The sequence below is a fragment of the Sander lucioperca genome, chromosome 5, assembly GCF_008315115.2.
Source record: "Sander lucioperca isolate FBNREF2018 chromosome 5, SLUC_FBN_1.2, whole genome shotgun sequence".
NCBI classification, from domain to species: domain Eukaryota; kingdom Metazoa; phylum Chordata; class Actinopteri; order Perciformes; family Percidae; genus Sander; species Sander lucioperca.
In genome coordinates this window covers 15,825,819-15,848,176 of record NC_050177.1, presented here as the reverse complement: position 1 = coordinate 15,848,176, position 22,358 = coordinate 15,825,819, and the positions used below count along the sequence as shown (strand labels likewise).

Genomic DNA, 22,358 nt, shown 5'->3' with positions numbered 1-22,358 from the left:
TCTTCACACTGGTCACTGACACTCCTATTCTCACTGTCCAACAACACGAAGTGAGACAGGTTCTCAAAGCAGTGAACCCCAGGAAGGCTGCTGGCCCTGATGGGGTACCTGGGAAGGTACTCAGAGCATGTTATAATGAACTCTCTGCTGTCTTTACAACCATCTTCAACTTATCTCTCGCTCAGGCCACTGTCCCCTCCTCTCTTAAAATCAGCAACTATCATCCCCATCCCCAAGAAATCAGCATCAAACAGTTTAGCAGACTAAACACCCGTGGCCCTCACCCCTCTCATAATGAAGTGCTTTGAGAGACTGGTGCTCAAACATGTGCAAGCCAGTCTCCCTCACTCCTTGGACAATCACCAGTTTGCATACAGGCCTAACTCCGGATTTCCACAGAATGCAGAACGTCTGCGGACCGGCTCCGCTGCGTGTCAGCTCCATGCTCCGCCGTCCGTCAATACCCACTAGGTCCGGATTTGTTGCGGCATGGCTGCGGCCATGACTAACAGCTGAAGTCACGAGGACCCACAAGATCTCGCGAATTCACGTAGAATAGAACACAAAACCAACAACAGTTTGTTTCCATCCAGAGGAGTAGAGGGGAAACTACTCTGTGCTGTGTTTTCAAGGTGTAGTTCAGGGAAATATGATCCGCCGTGAGCACAGTGTATTTTATTTTGAAAATTAATCGGCTGTTTATTTTGTTTCTGTGCTCGACTTCCTGTCCCACACTATCTGCCGTGTGCTGAATTGCTGCGGAGCTCTCCGGCATCCGGCAAAAATAGAAGCTCTGCGTATCTGCTTTTGGATGGCTGCGGACTGCTGGAGCTGGGACGGAGTCGGAACGCAGCCGTTCTGCAGTCTGCTCTTCGTGGATTATAGCTCCGCCTTTAATACAATCATCCCCAACATCATGATAAACAAACTGCTGACCATCGGCCTTCCCCCACCTACCTGCAGCTGGATAAAGGACTTTTGTCAAATCGCCCACAGACTCTCAGAATTGGCCCCCACCTCTCCTCCACCATCACACATAGCACCGGCTCACCTCAGGACTCTCCTCTATTCACTATACACCTTTGACTGTTTACCAACATTTCCCACCAACTCTATCATAAAGTTTGCAGATGACACTACTGTGGTAGGACTTATAACGGGCGGGGACGAGCTACGCCTACAGACAGGAAGTGCAGAATCTGTCCGTCATCTGTCAATCTGTCATTCAAATTCCTGGGCGTCCATATCACGGACTGTTTTATCATGTTCAACTAACACCACAACAGTTGTCAAAAAAGCACAGCAGCTCCTTCACTTCCTGAGGATACTCAGGAAAAACAACATGAATGCGAAGCTGCTGGTGTCCTTTTACAGATCCACCATTGAGAGCATCCTTTCATACTGCATCTCTGTGTGGTTTGCTGCGTGTTCAGCTGCAGACAAAAAGGCTCTGCAGAGAATTATCAAGATTGCAGAAAAAAATCATTGGTTGCTCCCTCCCCTCCCTGTCAGATATTGCACTCAGCCGCACTCTCTCCAGAGCCAAGAACACCATCAAGGACAATACTCATCCTGGCCACCACCTGTTTCAATTGTTACCCTCTGGGAGGGTACAATCTAGCACCACCAGATTTAAAAATAGCTTCTTCCCAAATGCAATAGTTTCCCTAAACAAAAGCAGTTAGACAAACCCAGTCACTCACTGTCACACTCCTGCACTTCGATACTTGCACTTATCTGATCATTGCTATTTTACTGTTTTTATTCTGTTTTATATGTCCTGTAAGAATTATTGTATTTATTGTATGCACCCAGTGGAGTAGCGCTCCTAATTTCACTGTATTGTAAAGTACAATGCCAATAAAGGCTTTCAATTCAACTTCAATTTCAAATTTGGGATTTCCAGTGAGATATGTTGACAATGTTCACGTTGTAGACAAAAAAGCCAAGCTCTGCTATGTGCGTGTACCATATTCTGTGCGTTTACCATTGCACATTAGCTTAGCAGCTAGCGGAGTTTCCTTCTGCTTATAGCTTATTCCCGACAAAACCTACGTCTGGGTTTTTGGTATATTCTTGGGTTTTCTCTGATCAAATTTTAACAGGTCCAATCAGCAAACAGAGGGAGTGGCTGAGAACGATGACGTTGAGGTTCGGTAACCTTCAGCGAGTTCCGTAATGGCGCCAGATAAAGATATGGTCCGTTGTGGCAACGCTGCCGAATATGCTAAGCCGATAGTTGTTGTCGTCTCCCCTCTTGTTAGCCTGGTCCTACCAGACAGTACGTAGGAGGGCGGAGCCAGGCTACCAGAGTGGCTCTGGGCAGATCCAATAGTTTTAAACTTCAACAGAGTACCCGCCTTCAAGGAAGTTAACACTTGTCAATGGAGAGAGGCCAGAATCTCTGTACAAATGAAATGTACCAGAGTCTGGTAGGACCAGGCTATCTGCCCTCAGCATTGTCGGCAAACTTTTTATTTCTTTTTACTTTATTGACAAATTGTCAAAGTTTTCAACTGACTGAAGATATAAGTTATTGTTACATTATGTTGTTAAAAAATGTTTTAAATTTGACAATGTAGTGTGGTACATTGCGATCAAAGGTCAGATATTATATTGTATAAAAGTCTAGTCTAAATAGCATAGAAACCTGTGCTTTAAAAAAAAAAAATGTAAAAATCGAGAATCGAACCGTGACCTTTGAATCGAAAATGTAATTGAAGATTGGAGAATTGTGACACCCCTACTATTTAGCATGCCAGGGTGAATTTTCAGGTTATACGAACAAAGGATGAATTCCTGTTTATGCTCAGCAAAAGAACAAGAAAACTGAAAACGATGCAGAGAAAAAACTGCATCGTGTTTCAGAGCTGTATGATAAATTAGCATTAGGGCACATCGTTGTTATTTAAGAAGAACGTATGGACTACGCTCTCCTCTGGGGACCACATAGACAATTAAGTAATTTTTACTGCTTTCACATGACAAGTCATGTGTGGATATGTTGGACCTCAGTGTAATTGATTAGCATATTTTTTGCTACAGTTGTGCTAAGTACCACTGCATTTACTTTCAGAAGACAAAAAAGTGACTGACGTTTCAGAAGCCAGGACGCCCTTTGAGCACCACAGTCCAGTCGACACCTTTAAAGAAAAAGGGGCTGGAAGCAAATCTACCCTCGATCCCTGGCTGAGAAGTTCTGGATCTGGCTTCATGCAAGACAGGATGAGGCGGGATGGCCGTCCCGCGGTGCCCCACAACACAGACGCCTGCTTGGGCAGCCCGCGTGCCGAGCTCCGCAAGCTCACGGCCTGCAACTATAGTTTGGGCATCCTGTCTGAACCCCGCTGTCAGTCAGACCCAGACAGAGGAGTCTGTACTATTACTACTATTGTATTTAGTTTAAAGACTCAATTTGCTATCCAAAAAAACTTACATTTTTCAGACAAGCTGATTTAAAAAACTAAAATCATACTGCCCCCTTCTGCATTTCCCCCACTTGGTCTTAGAGGAGCATTAAATAAAACAAGGGAGAAAAAAGAGAATCTTTCCTTTGATAACAGTCTGTCACAGTGTGGGGATAGAAGGATTTCTGCTGAGAACATGAGCTGAGGAGTTAAAAAAAAGAAGGCCTTTCTGTGTCTGAACAGATGGAGAACAGCAGACAAAAATGTTTACCTGGCACATAATGTCAAATCCTGTTTAGAAGTGGCTTTTCCTCTGAATGTGTGCTCACAGCACTCTTACAATAACATATTCCTGCTCTGGCCTTTTGCCAGAAAAGAAATAAACTGTGTAAAAGCACACCCAACAAGTCTTTATAGATATCGCCACAACTGGAGTCCACCAAAAATGAATCCTTTTTTTTCCATTGGAATATCTGAAATAGCCAGACTCTTCAGTGTATTTGCTTGGTCTGAATTTCTGATCTTTGATTTGGTCATTGGCCTGATCCATTTTATACTGGTATACAGTAGTCAATACTTGTGGGCATTGAATATATAATATATATCTCCCAAAAGAACCAACCAGACGTACAGAGGCTCTAATCATCAAGAACCTGGAACAAATATGCTACATTTGTTGTTCCTAATTCTTTGAAAACCATACCAGTGATTATGCATTTTTTAGCACATTTACTTCAAATCTTGCAAACTTGGCATCGCAACTGCATCACAGATCATAACATATGGTTACTCATGATTTGTATGAACAAAACTGTTTAAAGTTTGCCATACTATACTAACCTTGTATAACTATACTAACAGTCATGTGGAAAAAAAGCGGTGTTAAACCTATATTCCTGACTGAATATGACACAGATGAAACATATTAATATAGATGCTGAGGAGGTTTAGTAGGGGTGTGCAAAAAAATTGATTCACATTCATATCGCGATTCAAGCTCTACCGAGTCAAAATCGATTCATGGAATTCCAAAAAATCGATTCATATTTTTTAATATTTTTTTTTTTTTTTTTAATTGCATAAACTGCATGTCTACTGCAATCACATGGGAAAAGTAACTACATTTACATACTGTGAATCGTTTTTTTTAAATCGAGAATCGTTTTTGAATCGAATCTTGAGCCTAAAAATCGATCGAATCGTGACATTTTCTTAATCGTGCACCCCTAAGGTTTGGCTTCATACGTTCTATATGTAGCCCGTGTAACATCAAAGCTCCATTGTCTATTAACCATGAAACAATGTTTTATAATTCGCAATCCACAATGAAATGACACCATAGCCGAGACAATTACTTCCCATCATTTCCCATAAACCCCAGTGTTTCCTGTAATCAAAGGAACCAAACACTCAAATTAATGATGAACAAATGTAGATAAACAAAGGATTACAACCACAATCTTTGCTTCACTGGTTTATTTACAGACAGTGCAAATTTTACAGTGAAAACTCCACAGACCACCTGACCTCTGACCTCAGGCCTTATGACAGACTTCTGCCTCCAACCCAATACAATGGAGGTGGATTTGGTTTGTGGCGCAGCAAGCCAGGGTTAGTCTCGCATTGGGGTCTGGCTAGTCCACACAACATTCCAGGATGGGAGAAAAACCTGCTCTGGTTTATTGGCATTTCTTTAAACCAATCACAATTGTCTTGGGCGGGGCTAAGCGCTGCACGGCGCAGCTGCAAAATAGCCTCGGAAAGGAACTTGTTTTGGTGGAACATGTGTACGTTCAAAAGTAGTTTCAGTCGTGCAACAGAAAACTCAGATTGGACAGATAGTCTAGCTAGCTGTCTGGATTTACCCTGCAGAGATCTGAGGAGCAGTTAACTATAGTCCTCATCCACCAGAGTTTAGAACGCCAACACAAAGAAAGAGGAAGGGGACGGACATCCGGCCGAATAGAGGGACACATCCGGCCGAATTTCCGGCAGCAACGAACCAATCCGGAAGTGGAACGTCATGGATATTAACTCCATTGACCGAAAATCGCAAAAAAGGCATATTTTCATTGGTTGCGCCTGTGTGCCTGACATTTAGCAGCTCATTCACTGTGTGTGCACGTGTGTAGCGTTATTTTTAATTTTTAAAATAAGGCATGTGTGATACTAGTCCCTTTACTCCTCGAGCGACGGATTAACCTTAAAACATGCCGTTAATAGAGCTCAACATCAAGATGTTGGGTTTGGGAACTCACCATTGGCAGGGCTCAATCTGAGGGGCGGGATAAATGGTTGACTTTCAAATTCCCTCTGCACTCATAGCCAACCAGAGCAACGCTAGCTGATAGATTAAACTTTTGCCGTATCCGGTCAGCAAAGCTCCGAACACATCTTCCTTTTTTAAGAATGACTTCAGTGTTTAACTCCAAGTCTTCCAGAGTGCCGATTCGAAAGACCGCTATTTGCCAGCAGCAGCAGCAGCCATCTTCTTTATTTTCAAGTAGCAGTGAATTCACGCGGAACCGTCGCAACTCTGCCGTCATTATGTTAAGCCCGTTCACCGACTCTATATACGATGTGATTGGCCTGACCAGAATTTGGTTTTTCCAGCTCGCAATCCAACAGAGAGTTGCTAGACTGACCCTGGCTGCAAATTACATTTGCTGCCACTAGGGTGCGTCTAGATTTCTAGGCTACAACAGTGGTTCCGGAAGTAAAAATGCCATTTATTTTCTCCATAAGGATTTTGATTATCAGCCATAATGTCTAAACCATCCGAGGTAGACTGAACCCGAGCTGTGAGCCTGTGTAACAAAGGTTTCTGCTCCTGTAGAACCTGGTTTTAAGAAAAACAGGTTTTCTTCGCGATCTTACGGAAAAAACTGCAGTAACCACAATTGTAAGCATAACAGCGATGTCACTGATTGGTCCAACTCGCAGTTACCATGGAAGTGTTTACCGTTCCCATAAACCTGTGCACGGCTAGAGTGAGATGCTACTACTGAAGTCTATTCAAGTCTTGTTCCTTTGCCTTTTTTTTGCCATTTTCAAGTTGTTTTTTTGCGACGGCTCAAATGTTTTATGGTCATGATTCCTCTCGTAGCTTCTCGGCTTGGTCCCAGACCTAAAACTCTGTACAGAAGCAGTTTTTAAAATGTCAATGGAACAATTGAATGGGGGAAAAACACATGAACCGGAGCCGTTAAAAAAGTTGGCGGTCACTGTTAAGCTCTTAATATAGTATAGTTCTTAAATAAAAAGAACTATTGATCATTTTTTCATTAAATTTCTTTTTCATATCTAACTGTCACATTATGTCAAGACCAATAATATTGTATCACCATTTCAATCTGGATTTAGATCTAATCACTCTACAGCTACTAAAAACAAACTTACAGGGCAATTTATATTTACATAATAGTTCTATCGCAGTGTTTCCCACAGATTAGAAAGCAACTTGTGGCGGGGGGGATACTTATTTTCGTAACAATCAAGTATCAAAAACTGAGGAGGACACGCTGTTGGATGCTGTCCTCCTCTCCTACTCTTTCTTCGATGCCTAACTAATCCATCTCTTTCTCTCCCTGTCTTTCACTGGTTGAAGCCTGAAAATATTGTGAACAAATTAATAACATAATTAGGTCTGGTCGGACTGTTGAGCTCTGTTTCAGACTGATACCTCCGGTTCAGGCTGGTCCTCATCCTCAACACGTGCCTTTTTCAGTCGCGGAAAATACTTTTCAATACTCATCTGGATTTAAGCAGCAAACATTCAGTGTAAGAGTAAAAAAATGGCATGACATTATTTATTATACGTTTATTTGATTCGCAGCTGCTACATATAGTGTTTTGACCTCGACAACCCAACTGCATTTTACCGCAAACATGCGACTAGTTAACTTTCTAAAGTAGGCGCAATCGCTTGTTTGCGAAGAGTCGGGTCGGGACTCAACATTGTATTCAGGATATAAATTGTGAATTTCACCATCTTCTCCCCCCTTTATGGAGACAGACGCTGTGTGCACGGTGGGCTCGATGGTATTTTAAGCGTCCAACGTCACCTTCCAGGCAGCTAACCCTCACCTTAAAGGAACATGCCAACTTATTGGGACTTTAGCTTATTCACTGTAACCCGTAAACTGGGAACTATATTCTCAGAAAGGCGAAGCAGTACTACTTCTGCTACTTGGGCGGAGTGATATGCTTTGCAGCACCTGAGAAGCCCCGAGCAGATCATCAATGCTTCGCCTTTCTGAGAATGTAGTTCCCAGTTTATATACGGTTAGAAGATGGCTGTGTCTCATGTGACCTTGTTATGTGTACACGCTGTGACTATACAAATCACAACATGTAAATAGGAACATGTTGGCGTTATGTTGTCACTTATTCAAAGCAGTAGGCTAGTTGGAATCGATTACCTTCAGGATCCGTGCTAGGCTAAGCAAGCGGTGGGGCCGTCGGATAGAGTCACAACAGGCACGGAGATGAGAAGGGTATGTATGGACTCATCTAACTCTGGGGGTTACGGTGAATAAGCTAAAGTCCCAATAAGTCGGCGTGTTCCTTTAACCCTAAACATAACCATTGCTGCGCTGACTGGAAGGCGACGTTGGAGGCTAAAAACACCAAACATCGCACGGTGGGGTGCAAGTGACAGAGAGACGGAGGAGAGCAGGGAAAGGAAATGCAGCTGAACGTGTTTTTAACAGCGTTAAAAAACTTTTATAATGAAACGCAATGTGCAGCGGCCGGTGTTGATAGTGCGGCGCACCGCCACACATTAGTCTATGTGTGGGAAACACGGTATCTTTATTTCAACCTTTATGTCCTTAGTACATTGAGTCACATTCCTTGTATGTGTTCACATAGTTGGCCAATAAAGTTGATTCTGATTGTGATATGTCAGTGATGGGACATGTTTTGGATTTTGTCCAACGGCTGGCTGGCCACAGTATCAGACTTTGAACCCCCGGTTTTAAAATAAGGATTGTAGCTCATTCTGTTCAGAAGATCACCTAAGGGTGTTGTCGCACAGAGTGCCCACAGAGTCAGTCTCGTGTTCACTGTTGTTGGAGCGATGCCAAGCTTTGCCTCTTGATTACATCACAGATTAAGAGTCTTGGCTCTGAGGAGACTTTCATGTCCACGATCCATGCTCAACTGTGCAAGATAATAGCCTGCCTCGAAGTCTGGTTCAGCTGCAATATCATGCCTGGAGATTTATGTAGTTTAACGTGACGTCAAGTTATGTGATAACAACTGGCTGATCCATCCAGTCAGATATGGATGAGAACATCCAAAGCATCACCGAAGGAAGACATTTCACTGTAAAATGTGACTCACACAAGTACAAAGGACACATGACACAAACATGACAGTGTTTTTGTGATGTTGAGCATGTAAAGTAGCAGCATGTATAGGTGTCCACATTATAACTTGTACTTTTTTTTTGCGTACTGCTACTCCTGGTTAACGCAAGTACACACAAGTCCCTGATAGGGCTGGGTATCGCCACTGATTTCCTCAATCCATTACATCTCCGATTTGATTTCTGATGTCGATTTGGGACATTTTAGTTGCAAAACCAATTTAGCTTGGATTCTACAATTGCACAAGGTTCCCTGTAACCTGCTGCATTATTAAAAGTAGGGCTAAAAGATTTGGAAATTAAAAATGTTTGCATTGCTCTCAATTAGCCTTACTTAAATGAAATATACAGCTAAGAACGAGGAGGGCAAAGCTGAAGGAATAAAAGGTAAAAATAGACAGGACTACAGGCACCGTCACCACATTTAAGAGTAAACTTAAAACTCTCCTCTTTGATAAAGCTTATAGTTAGGGAGTGAGGAGTTGCAGCGTCCGTCTAGCCGGCCCATCTGCTTCTCGTCATAGTCGTCAGATTCATCTACCATATAATCAATAATATAATAAAAATAGAGGGAGGCAGGCCAGTACAGCCTGATCCGGTTGCGGAGAGTTCTAGCCCGACCAGGCTCCTCTCCTTAACCTGTCTCTCTTAATTATGCTGTTATAGTTTTAGACTGCCGGGGGACTTCCTTTGACACACTGAGCTTCTCTCTCCTCTCTCTTTCCATTTGTGTGCATCCATGTCCCAGAAATGCTTGTTACTAACCTAGCTCTGGGGAGCTTATTCCCCGGAGTCCTTATGTTTTTTTTTCACCCAGCATTAGGGTGGCACCAAAATCATTGTTGCAGCTGTAACCGTGGTCCTGCTGCACGCCCTGCTATGCCCTGTTCCACCCTGCTACGCTCTGCGGTGCCCTGCAGTGCCCTGCTACGCCCTGCTATGCTCTGCTGTGCCCTGCTACGTCCTATAACGCCCTGCAGTGCCCTGCTACACCATGAACTACTACAACTACTATTTCTAGTCACTGTTCCATTATCTTTTATTGTGACTGTTATTGCCACTATTCATAACACCCCCAACCGGCACCTTCAGACACCGCCTACCAAGAGCCTGGGTCTGTCCGAGGTTTCTTCCTAAAAGGGAGTTTTTCCTCGCCACTGTCACATTAAATGCTTGCTCTTGGGGGAATTACTAGAATTGTTGGGTCCTTGTATATTATAGCGTGTGGTCTAGACCTACTCTATCTGTAAAGTGTCTTGAGATAACTCCTGTTATTATTTGATACTATAAATAAAATTGAATTGAACTGTGTACACAAGTATGTGACAAAATAGGTAGGCTATATAAATACACCAATAGCCAACAATAAGAATACAATTAAAAAATTAAAGCTGCAAGCAGCGATGGACGGGCCCTCGCGCCTCTGCGCGCATTGGGGTTACCGGCAGACGCCGCTCCTTGTGACCTTGCATTTTCGCGGCACTCAGACACCGCAAATCGTCAACAATGAAAAGGGAACTCCCTGCCGAGTTCAACGATACCTGACACAAGACTCTACGTCATATAGTTCATTAGCTGTGAAAAGGGGGCGTGGCTAAAACATAGGGGGCGGGTCAAACCATCAACAATTAAAAATGAAGACTCTGCTGAGTTCAATGATACCTCACATAAGACTCTACCATAAACGGGTCACCATTTATGAAAGGGGGCGTGGCTTAAGCATAGGGGGGCGGGCCAAACAATGACCAATAAATAAGAAAGTCTCTGCTGAGTTCAATGACACCTCACACAAGGGTCTACATCAAACGGGTCATTAGTTATACAAGGGGGAGTGGCTAAAGCTTAGGGGGCGTGTCAAACCATCACCAATGAATAATGATGTCTCTGCTGAGTTCAATGATACCTCACACAAGGGTTTACACCAAAAGGGTCATTAGTTATAGTTATAGTGGGCGTGGTTAAAGTATAGGGGGCGGCTCACTATTGTTTCATGTAAATCGGATGATGTTTATCACATAAGGTGCATTTCCTGTTGCCAGTGGGGGGCGCTATGACCAAAAGTAAATTTTGGCCTGTAGATGTCCTCAGACCTGGACCCTTGTCAATTGTGAGAAATTTCGGGCAGATACGACAACGTACACTCAAGTTACAACAACTTCTTTGTTCATCGCTAAACACTCAAAATGGCCGCCACGCCACGCCCACACCATCTGACGAAAAGTTTTTCTTTTAATAACTTTTCATCTGTAAGGTGTTGGGATGTTACAGACCAAGTTTGAAGTCCGCCGGATGAAATCTCTAGGAGGAGTTCGTTAAAGTATAGCACCTTGTCTTTTAGGCCTACTTCCTGTTGCCACTAGGGGGCGCTATGACTTTAAGTAAATATCAGCCGTTATTTGTCCTCAGGGTTGGACTCTTATGAATCCTGAAAAGTTTCGAGCCAGTTGGACAATGTACACTCAAGTTACAGCCACTTCCTGTTTTGATGCTGAAACGCACAAAATGGCCGCCCCGCCACGGCCACGCCCTATGACGAAAAGTTGTTCTTTTAACAACTTTTCATCTTTAATGTCTTAAGATGGCACAGACCGAATTTGAAGTTGATCGGATGAAATCTCTAGGAGGAGTTCGTTAAAGTACGACATGTGGAAATGGCCAAAATCGCACTAATTTCGAACTTTGAAATCAAAGTGACGGACTTCCTGTTGGGTTTAGGGTATGGCTCCAATGACGTGTTTTGTACATCTTGACATGATACATATGTGTACCAAGTTTCGTGAGTCTACGTTAAACACACTGCAGAGGCTCAATTTTTTTAACTTTGTAGGGGGCGCTAGCAAGCCATTTTTGCGCGCCTATTCCCGAAACCCATAAAATACGTAACTTTTCACCAGACTTGATGCGACCGTCAAATTTGGTGAGTTTTTGAATATGTTAAGCCCCTCAAAAAGCCAATTCATTTGCCGTAATAATAATAATTCTTTCAATAGGGCCTTCGCCACTGTCGGCACTCGGGCCCTAAAAATGTCTATATTTAAGTCAAGTTTTCTGTAAGTTGTAAACTATAAATAGAGCAAAGAAATAAAATGTAATGCGTAGGCTATATACATAGACTGGATGTATATGATATGAGGAAAATATGCAATTGTCGATAATGTTATTGAATATGGCGATTAGGGCTGGATACCGAATTCAATACTTTTTAGGCACTGACCAAATTGCCTCTGAAGTATCGAGTATCAAAAAATGCCTCGTCATTCAATACCCAATTTCAGTACCTAAGGAGTAAATCTCATGAGCAGGGCTCGACAGTAACGGTTGCCGGGTTACCCTTGGCAACCAGATTGAGTCAATTGGCAACCATTTCGTGGCCTCTGGTTGCCCCCTTTGGCAATCACCTGTTCAATATTTGTGTTTTTCTTAATATATAAAAACAAATCAACACTTACCAAACTGGAAAATCTTATTTCAAAAGAAGTCAGTATTTTTTTTGGATGTCTCCGTAAAGTTTAAACACTACGTTTGTGTGCGCCACAACATTTCAGCTGTTGTGAGACCTCTTTCCACACGCGCATTTGCCGTGAAAAGATAGCTAAAGGCAAAGCATTTTCTGTTCATGTTAACGCATATGTTAAAATCCGGTGCTAATATGGCACCGATGCCCGGTATCTACGGACGGAATAGCAACGCGGATTTTCATTGAATTGGATATAAAATGAAGGCACCACTAAAAATAGAATGACAGTTACATTTTAAAGCACTTTTCTGCTAATATTTTCTTTCAACTAACACAAAAAACCTCTGAGTGTCTATCGCGATATGTATGTTGCAGCCTTTCACAATGTGTATATTGGGCCAGTTGATATTGCGATATCTATTTTAAAAAGGTATGAATGCATGAAGGTACTTTATTGTCACATACACATAGCAAAATTCATTCTCTGCATTTAACCCAAGGGAGCAGCAGGCAGCCATTTACAGCACCCGGGGACCAACTCCAGATCTGAGCCAGAGACTTGATCAAGGGAACTGACTGGTGGGGGAAACCGGAGCACCCGTAGGAAACCCACGCAAACATACAAACTCCACACAGAAAGGCACGGCACGGAATTGAACCTAGAACCTTCTTGCTGGGAGGCCACAGTGGTAACCATTGAGCCACCATGCATCATGACTGACACCAATGGAAGAAGTATTCACATCCTTTACTGCAGTAAAAGTACTAATACCACACTCTAACAATTCTCTGATACAAGTAAAAGTCCTGCATTGAAAATGTTACTTATGTAAAAGTCTGTAAGTATTATCAGGAAAATGTTGTTTTGTGTGCAGAAATCTTAATGTGTAAAGTAACTAAAGCTGTCAGATGAATGTAGTGGAGTAAAAAGTACAATATTTCTCTCTGAAATGTAGTAGTAGTAGTAGTTGTATTCAGTCATCATAAAAATAATAATTATACACATATCACAGTGTAAACTCAAACAGTAAACAGTGACTGAAAGGGTTAGGCTGAAGCAAAAACTTCTATATGCCTCTCCTATGTTCTTATCCATTAAATCGATTCCATCTACCCACCTCAAGGGAAAAGGAAATGAAAACAAAACTAAAGAAACAAGATATACTGTAAGTATGTGTAACCGTCAAAAGGAGCATTACAAACCATTTTCTTGAAAACCAAAAGAGAGTTGCACAGGCATACATAAATGTAGTGGAGTAGAAGTAGAAAGTGGCATGAAATGAGAAAAGAGTCAACTAAAGTATAAGTACCTCAACATTTGGACTTAAGTACAGTTCTGGAGTAAATGTACTTAAGTTACATTCCACCGCTGCTATTCATCTTGTGAAAACACAGGACACAGGTTGGCGGACCTCAATTAAAACAAAAAAAAAATGAAAAAAAATCAATCCAAACAGGTGGGTGGGTCTAAGCAACTGACGCAGGCTGGTATAAACATGACATAATCCTCTGGACCTCGCTGACAACCTGGAGGCCTGGGGACAGAGAACTAAGGATTAAGATTAGGGAAAGTTTAAAGTGCTCATATTATGCTTTTTGGCTTTTTCCCTTTCCTTTATTGTGTTATATATCTTTTTGTGAATCTCACGTAATAGGTTTACAAAGTGAAAAAGCCCAAAGTCCACCCCAAAGGGACTTACCATCTCCAACAGAAAACACTGTTCACAAACTGCTCCAAACAGCTCTACTGTAGTCCAGCCTTTACTTCAGAGACAAACGTGCGTCACTTTGGAACACACGTTATAATGTTCGCCTAGCTGCTAGCGTGGCACGCCCTCATACTCTGCTTCTGACTGGCTAGTAGTCTTTACCTAGGTACTGTCAGGGCACGCCCTCATACTCTGCTTCTGACTGGCTAGTAGTCTTTACCTAGGTACTGAGCATGAAGATGGAACAGAAGTGTGATGTCTCACTCTGTAGCTAAAACAGAGAGCTCAACACACAGGGTGAAAGGTTAAACCATGTAAACCTATTCTGATATAACCTCTAAATACAATTATGAACCTGAAAATGAGCATAATATGAGCACTTTAAGATTTGTTTTTGGTGGAATGATGGCCTTAAACCCGCGAGCCAAATCCGGCCCCTCGCAAACTTTGATCCGGCCCGCACATCAACATAGGGTCACAATACATTTGGCCAGACTAGTTTTTGTCGCTTTTTCCGACATTCTGGGGGATTTTTTCAACGTTTGACGTTTTCTTTGTAGATGTTTTGGGGGATTTTTTTCTAAAACTTTGGCGCTATTGTTGACGTTTTTGTCACTTTTCCAACATTCTTTGTGCTTTTTTCCACATTTTTGCCGCTATTTCCAACATTTTGTGGGCTTTTTTCAGTGTTTGATGCTTTTTTTGATTTTTTGTTTCTAAAAAATTGGCGCTATTTTTGACGTTTTTGTCACTTTTTCCGACATTTTTTAGCGCTTTTTTTCACAGATGTTTTATTCATGTTTGGGGTTGCCATTTTTGCCACTATTTCCGACATTCCTGGTGCTTTTTTCAATGTTTTTGTCACTTTTTCCGACATTCTTGGCATATTTGACTTTTCCGATGAAATCAAAGCATGTCAATAAACTACACGTGTCTGGCCCTCGATGTGATTCCCTTTTTTCCAATGTGACCCTTTGAGAAATTGAGTTTGACCATCCTGGCAAAAGGGTTAAGATTAGGGAAAGTTTAAGATTTATTTTGAGTTGGCCTAAGGGTTGGAGAAGAAGCGAGCTCTGGATCCCTGGACCGGCAGGATAAATCTGGGCGGTTGCCCTTCCATTATTACCACCCCTGAGGTGCCTTTGAGCAAGGCCCTTAACCCCATGCAGGCAGCAGATCAGACTGTGGTTGCACTGGGCAGCTTCCACACTCAAGAAATCAATCCGTAAAATAAAAGGAAAACATCTGGCAGCTCATTACCCAGACTTTGCCCCCGTAATTCAAAAACAGAATTATGTGTGTAGCTACAGTTCAAATACAGAACATTTTCTGTTTGGACTGTTTAAAGTTCTCTCACACAAAGCTGTTCAGTTAGTAAACCTCTGAAAATGAAAGAAAATGTCGAAATAAGGTAAAAATGTTTGAAAAAAAAAGTGTCAAAAACGTTGGGAAAACTTAAAGAAAATCTGACAAAATGTCTTAAAAAGCTAATTTTGTTGGAGCATAAATTAAGCAATTCGAAATGTAAAAAACTAAACAAAAATACAACTGTGAATCTCGTTCTATGGACACTTTCTGTTAAAATATACACTCATTCAAGTGTTAATACACAGATATTTCTAAGAGTGCAGGTGGGAATGTGTAACTGTGTGGATGGGATCAGGGCGTTGCTGAAAAAGAGAGCATTACTCTCAGTGTACGCCCCCCCTCCCCCCGAATAAAAAAAGGTGAAAAAGGGTGGCGTGCGTAATGCGTAAACACAGTGGATTACGCACCAGTTATAGTAAATTCGCAGATCGATGTCTCTTGCAAGGAGGGATGTAAGAAAAAAAAAAAAAAAAAAAAGAGAGACATATATTTTGGGAGTCTCTATTCGGTGTGATCATTTGATTCATTCAACACTCTGATGGTCTATCTGCAACTCCATCCGAAATCAAGCCCGTGCGTCAGTATGTGATAACAGGATTAATCCACTAATATCTGCCTAGATTTAAAAAAAAAAAAAAAAAAAATCTTGCACACATTTGCACAATACAGTGGAAAGAGGTGACATTGTGATTTCGTCACATGTTTTCATTATAAGACTAGAATGCCTTTTAGATGAATAGTTGAACCACTAACAGGAGCACGGTGTAGTATCGGTCTATTGCAAAAGGCAAGGCATGTGTCCGCTGAGACACAGTAAAGTGATGGAATGCATTGCCCCCCATTGATAAACGCTGATGGCTCGGACGCATGTGCCTACACAGCGCACACAGAGCTGTAATAAACAACACGACCTACGGCCGCCGCATCCGCTCAGCACAGCTCAGAGTGCCCGGCCGAGCGGCCGAGCGGCGCTTACCGGTGCGCACAACTGCTTTATATGATAATAACTCTGACTGAATTGTTTCTGGAGCGCTCAAAGACTTCAGAATGACGGACAGGACATAGGAGAGGGCACTCTAGCCAACACGAAACATAAATGATAAAAAAGGAATCCATCATGTTCATTGTGGTTTGCGTTAAAAAAAAAAAAAGCCCACCCATGTCATGCGTGCGTCAGAAGCCTGCGCATCCAGTCCTGAAGGCTACCGTCTTGAGTCCATCACACACACACACACACACACACACACACACACACACACACACACTGCTAAAGGATCTATAACCAAGGACTAATACAGGATTTTTTTCTTCCCTCAAACCATAGCCCGCACTCAGTCATCTCCCAGAATTTCAGGAGGGAGCATCCGAGTGCATCCGACTCGTGTATCGGATGCACCTGCCCTAAAAGACACCACTGACGCCCATAACTCACCTGATATGCAGACAATGAAATTGGCTTGAAGAATGATCAATATTTCCCAAATTATATCCATCCTCTGTCTTCATTCCACGTACATTACGCACGGATTAGAAAGAGAATAATAAAGAAGGAACGGAGCTCCGTCAGTTGCAGATGTCCTGTTCTCTCACACTGGATCCCGCTGTACACCTTCCACCAGGTAGTTTCCACACCACACACATAGCAGGTGATCAAAGCCTTTGGAGAAGAAAAAAAAGGCTGCACGTTCCCACAACTACATGTAACAATTCCAGAGATGGCGGAAGAAAAACTGAGAAAAAGAAAAGGATGAACTCCAGACAAAAAAAAGAGCCGAGCAGAACGCCGATTCCCCCCCACAGGTCAGTTCACTGTGTTATTCCAGTGCGCCCCAGATCGGACTCGTACATCCGTCCATCCATCCGGCGCTGCTTCACACAGCTCTCAGCACGGAAAGTCACACATGCTCGTGTCAGGGAAATAATCTCTGTGTGGAAAGAGAGAGAGGAAACACAAAGCTTGGATTAATGAGGCGGGAGGCAGCGGCCGTGGGATCAGACTAACACCTGGAGACGCCTCACAACTCCGAAACTCGCATCGCCAGGTGGTGAGACTCCGATCTAGTCAGTGCAAGGGACTGGCGTCAAATTGCACGGAATAATACACAAGACTTCCTGTGTGGACTGTCAGAATAAAAGCTTTGGCGTGTTGGCCGTGTATTCTATAGACCTTTTTCACGGCAGACATGTTGACATGTCATAGTAGAAAAAGTACAGGTGTATTCAAAACCATTAATGATGGCTGCATTCCACTTAGGAGAGGTCCTGGTATTGTTCATGCTGACTCACTGAAATAGCTCACTGGGACACTTGATGGAACTGAGCCATCGTTAAGGTTATCAATTTCAGCTGTGCTTTTCCTACTATGACAAGTCAACATGTCTGCTGTGAAAAAGGTCCAAAAAGAGAGTGAAAGTAAAAGGTGCAAAGAAAAACATTAAACATAGGCTACTCTATGTAAGGGATAGTTTAAAGCAGGGGTGTCAAACATACGGCCCGTGGGACAGAACCGGCCCGCCAAAGGGTCCAATCAGGCCCACTGGATGACTTTGCAAAATGGCACAGAATTCATTCATTTCAATTCCAAATGTACCACTTTAATCTCTGGGAATAGCCAAGTTTCTTTTCCGTAAATTTACGACTTTAATCTTAAGAGTTTCTTCTGGAATATTAACCCTCTCTCCCGGGTGCGTAACATTATTGTTTTCTTCCTACAGTGGCCTCAGAACGCTGGTCTGGCCCACTTGAGATCAAATTAGGGGTATGTGGCCCATGAACTAACACGAGTTTAACACCCCTGGTTTAAAGGGACTCGGGGTCTACGATTGGCGACGGACGATCTAAATTATGTGTCAAGTATATTCTTTAAATCCAAGATTTCTTTTTCATTAATCTATCGTTTAGATGTTTTACTTTCCGTTGTTACTTCTGTCCTTCCATTGATTTTGGCTTACTAGGCTACTCATGGACGCATAACGTGATTACATTTATTGACATTATTTACATACATTATTTATTTATTTATTTATTGTTTATCTTTAGAGTGTCTTGTACCCCCCCCATCCATTTTGCTGCTGCAACAGTGTGAATTCCCCTGTTGTGGGATTAATAAAGGATTTTGAATCTTTGAATCTATGATTCATCTTACGATTTTTGGCACCGTCATGCACCTTATTATTCCTCATTATTCCTCCGAGCACTTGCACATTCAGATTGAATCGTTGTTTGTCTTTCATCTGGGCTTTTACTTTGTAAACACAGGCTACACATAGTTTCCGGTCACGTTGTGGCTAACTGTGTTGAGCTTGACACAGGGTTACTCCGCTCGCCATCCCATACACACACACACACACACACACACACACACACACACACACACACACACACACACAGGGCAGGGCACAGCTCAACTAAAACACGGATCCTGCACAGTTCAAAGCGTTCCGTGCAGACAGAAGACTGAATGTGGGAACGTGTGTTAATGAGAGGAAAATAAATACAAAAAATAACACACTTACAGCGACTGGAGACAAATTCCCTGCACATAAAAAAAGGGCGCAGGAAACTCAGAAGCGAGCAGCTTTGACGCACCAGAAAATATCTGTCCTGAAACAGATTCTGTGTTGAGAACTAAAAGTAGGCTAGATTGTAGAAGTTCACCAAAGCAATCCAACTTGGTAAAAAAAATGTCTCCAAAGGAATGAAACAGTGATTTAATAGTGATAAAGGGATGGTGCACTCCCAGGCCGGTGGGCAGTTGTATCCGCGCTAACGGCTCCTATCGTGGTCTTTGCTCCAGTCTGGTACCGGACACTCTGCGATGCCATCCAGCTCTGCGGCTCGGCGCGCTATTTAGGATTCACAAGGAGGAGCGACGCGCGCGGCCGCGGGCGCATGTACGGGATGCGCACACAGGCAGGCGGGGGCACAGGTGAATGATGATAACCGCGCACTGCAGAAAACAAATGGCTCATGTTTTGGTATTGAAATGTTGGTCATGTTAAATGGAACACTGATTGGGAGTGGTGTCAGTTTCAGCCTCACAGTGACTGTGCATGTGGCTGTAGACAGAATAGTACACAGCATGTTCTCCTGCCAGGAGATTTTGTGTGCGCTTGAATTAAAAAGACAGAGAGAGAGAGAGAGAGAGAGAGAGAGAGAGAGAGAGAGAGAGAGAGAGAGAGAGAGAGAGAGAGAGGAGAGAGAGAGTTTAGTGTGTAGTATAGCGATCAGTACAGTATAGAATAGATATGACAGCTACAGTATGTATTCAATATGTGACATGAATTTTCTGGAAACTGCTTTGGCAACATGTTTTCTTTGTTCATGCCAATAAGGCAAAATTAATTGAGACAGAGAGAGAGAGAGAGAGAGAGAGAGAGAGAGAGAGAGAGAGAGAGAGAAATAGAGAGCATAAACAAACAAGATCATTTCAAAAGACTGGCATTCTCTCACTAATCTGCTCATTTCATACGAAATGTGAGTGTGTGTGTGTGTGTGTGTGTGTGTGTGTGTGTGTGTGTGTGTGTGTGTGTGTGTGTGTGTCAGTGTGAGCGCCTGTCCTGCCAAAGCAGAGAATTAGCTCCACACAGTCTTAAATATATTTGGAATATCAACTGAAATATTCACCTTTTACATGAAAAAAGTTACTCTCAGATGTGTCAATTTTGGGATGTCGCATATCATTACTGTAAGTGCTGGGGTACATTTTCACATAATTTATATACAAGTGGACACCTGATTATTACCCCCATATTGATATAAATACACCCAGAACATGCTTTTAGGGATATTGTAGTCAAATATAGTGATTGTGATGTCATAATGCAGCAACAAAGTAATCTGTATTTTTTGTCTTTAAAAAACTACTAATCGATTAAAGGTTAAAGGTGCACTGAATGGTTTCAGCGCAATTTCATTTTTGTCTGAAATCGTAGGCATCTCTCCTTGATCGGCTAGCTGCCTGGTCCCTGAACACACCTTGAAAAAGCCCGGTCTCGGGAGACAACACAGGGGTCGTAAACGTCAAACAAACACTAGGGACACAGGCTGTGCACCTAAATACAACAAACCACGTTCCAGCCAATCACCGACAAGATGGTTGGGGGAGGGGGTGGGGGTTAGTGACAGTTAGTCAGTTAGTCATAACAGTTACGGAAACAAGGGGGGAGGCGGGAGCTTGCTGTTTTGTTTGAAATTTACTTGGAACGTCAACAGAAGTGACCACGCAGGAACCCATAGTGCACCTTTAAGGCTGGTGACAGTCTGTATTTTTTTAATCAATAAATCCCAATAATAATAATGACTATTGTCATTTATATTTTAATCTATTTCTAGATGTGTTCATTTCTTTGTTTGAAGAATATTGTGAGTTGGGTTTATTTTTGGCAAATTTATTGATTGACTTTTCTCCAACAACATGATGCGCTAGCCTCGAGTTGTATTCTTTTTATTTTTATTACTATTTTATTCTCTATTATTGTGTTAAATGTTCCGAATGTAAAGCACTTTGAGCTGCACTCTGTGTATGAAAGGTGCTATACAAATAAAGCTTATTATTATTATTATTATAATAAAGATCCAAACCACAGCCTGATAAATCTTTTTCCAAAAACACACCAATGAGCAACATCTTGTTAAAAACACATCAATGAGCAGCATGTTGATAGGAAGTGATTAGCTAGTAGTACACAGGTCATGCTGTACATACTACAGGTAGCTACAGTGCATGTAAATATGTAAGTCAAGGTGCATTCATTTACTACAAATTGTTTTAAGACTGACTTGAAAAATGAAAAATCAATTCTTTAACCCCTAGGCCGCCAACACACATCCTATACGCATGTTAAAGATTGACGTTTTCAGTAGAAATAAATGGGCTTCGGAATGTTGGAACGTATTGAGAGACAGCTTTGGTCTTCTCATGTCATTTGTTGACAATATGAAATACACAGAATAATACCAGCCTGCCAATATTAAATACTGGATATATCCATAATTCATATGTATTTATATATTCTGACAAGCACATACAGCTCACTATTGATCCCTCCTCATCAATAACAGGGCTTAGTGTAGGAACTTTCTGTTCATTCACATGGAAACCTCTACTGTGAAGCATAATAGCAATCCAGCTGCAGCTAACTGTAACTGCTCAGCAGCCACAAGCTGGAAAGAAATACATCCTGCGTGAGAATATACCATCCCTGTTACTTCACCTGTTATTTTTTTTGGCACGGCCTTCTGAAAACCCTAAATTTTTTGTCAGATGGTGTTGTGGTGTTGGAGGGTATAAGGACTTAATGCTATGATTTCCCTCCATTTATCTCTTCCCGCTTGTGACCCCTGTGATGTTCCAAGTAACAAAGGCTGAGCAGGAGGTAGAGAGAATGATGTGCAATCAATACCATACACAGCCTGGTTTTTTTTCCAAGTGCCACTTCCCTACATCAGAGAGGTACATCCCTGTAGATTCTCCCGTCCCGTTGGACCAAAAAGCTTTTACCTGTCAAGTCTCATCCCAACACCAAGCATGCCGACATGGTGTGAAAGAGACACCTTTCACACCGTGTCAGCATGCTTGGTGTAAAGCTGCTTCTTAAGAAAAGCCTTTCAAAAGGTTACTTTCTCCTGGAAGCACACAATAGCGCATTCTGTTTCAACCCAAGATATGATTGTTATTCAGCCGACAATGGTCTCTGTGCTGCTGGTGTGAGGAAGGAAAGTGCCTGTGTCACAACTCAGTTCACTTTTCTAATCTGATTCCTCCATCCCTTCACTTCTCATTCTTTTATAAAATTTTTATTGTCATGTTTTCCAAATAGATCATGAGCGTGCATACCGATAAGAGAATCTAGCAATAATGGCAGACGGTTCTGGCTCATGTTTTCCAAATGCACTTTGGAAGTTTTCCAAGGAGGGAGATGTCACTTCAATTATGTCTTACCTTCACACTTTAAATTGGCCTAAATGGTACTGTAGACTTTAGGAACTTGACAAAAATCATTGTTTAGCTAAACAACCTGTTGTACTGTGTTGACTAAAAAAAA

The 22,358-nt window shown here is 42.2% G+C and overlaps 1 protein-coding gene across 2 annotated transcripts in view; it reads right to left on the bottom strand.

Moving 5' to 3' along the window:
* ca10a (carbonic anhydrase Xa) overlaps nucleotides 1–19,176 on the bottom strand; it is a 307,001-nt gene extending 287,825 nt beyond the window's left edge. The window contains exons 1-2 of one of the 2 annotated variants that reach the window (XM_031323879.2): nucleotides 18,828–19,176; nucleotides 16,745–17,237 (exon numbers count right to left, since the gene is read on the bottom strand). In XM_031323879.2, coding sequence (XP_031179739.1) covers nucleotides 16,745–16,805 — 61 coding nt within the window. In that variant the 5' untranslated portion in view covers nucleotides 16,806–17,237; nucleotides 18,828–19,176. Of the gene's footprint in view, nucleotides 1–16,744; nucleotides 17,395–18,827 lie in introns of those variants that run through there. The other variant, XM_031323880.2, reaches the window with a different exon arrangement.
* Between the last annotated feature and the right edge of the window lie 3,182 nt (nucleotides 19,177–22,358).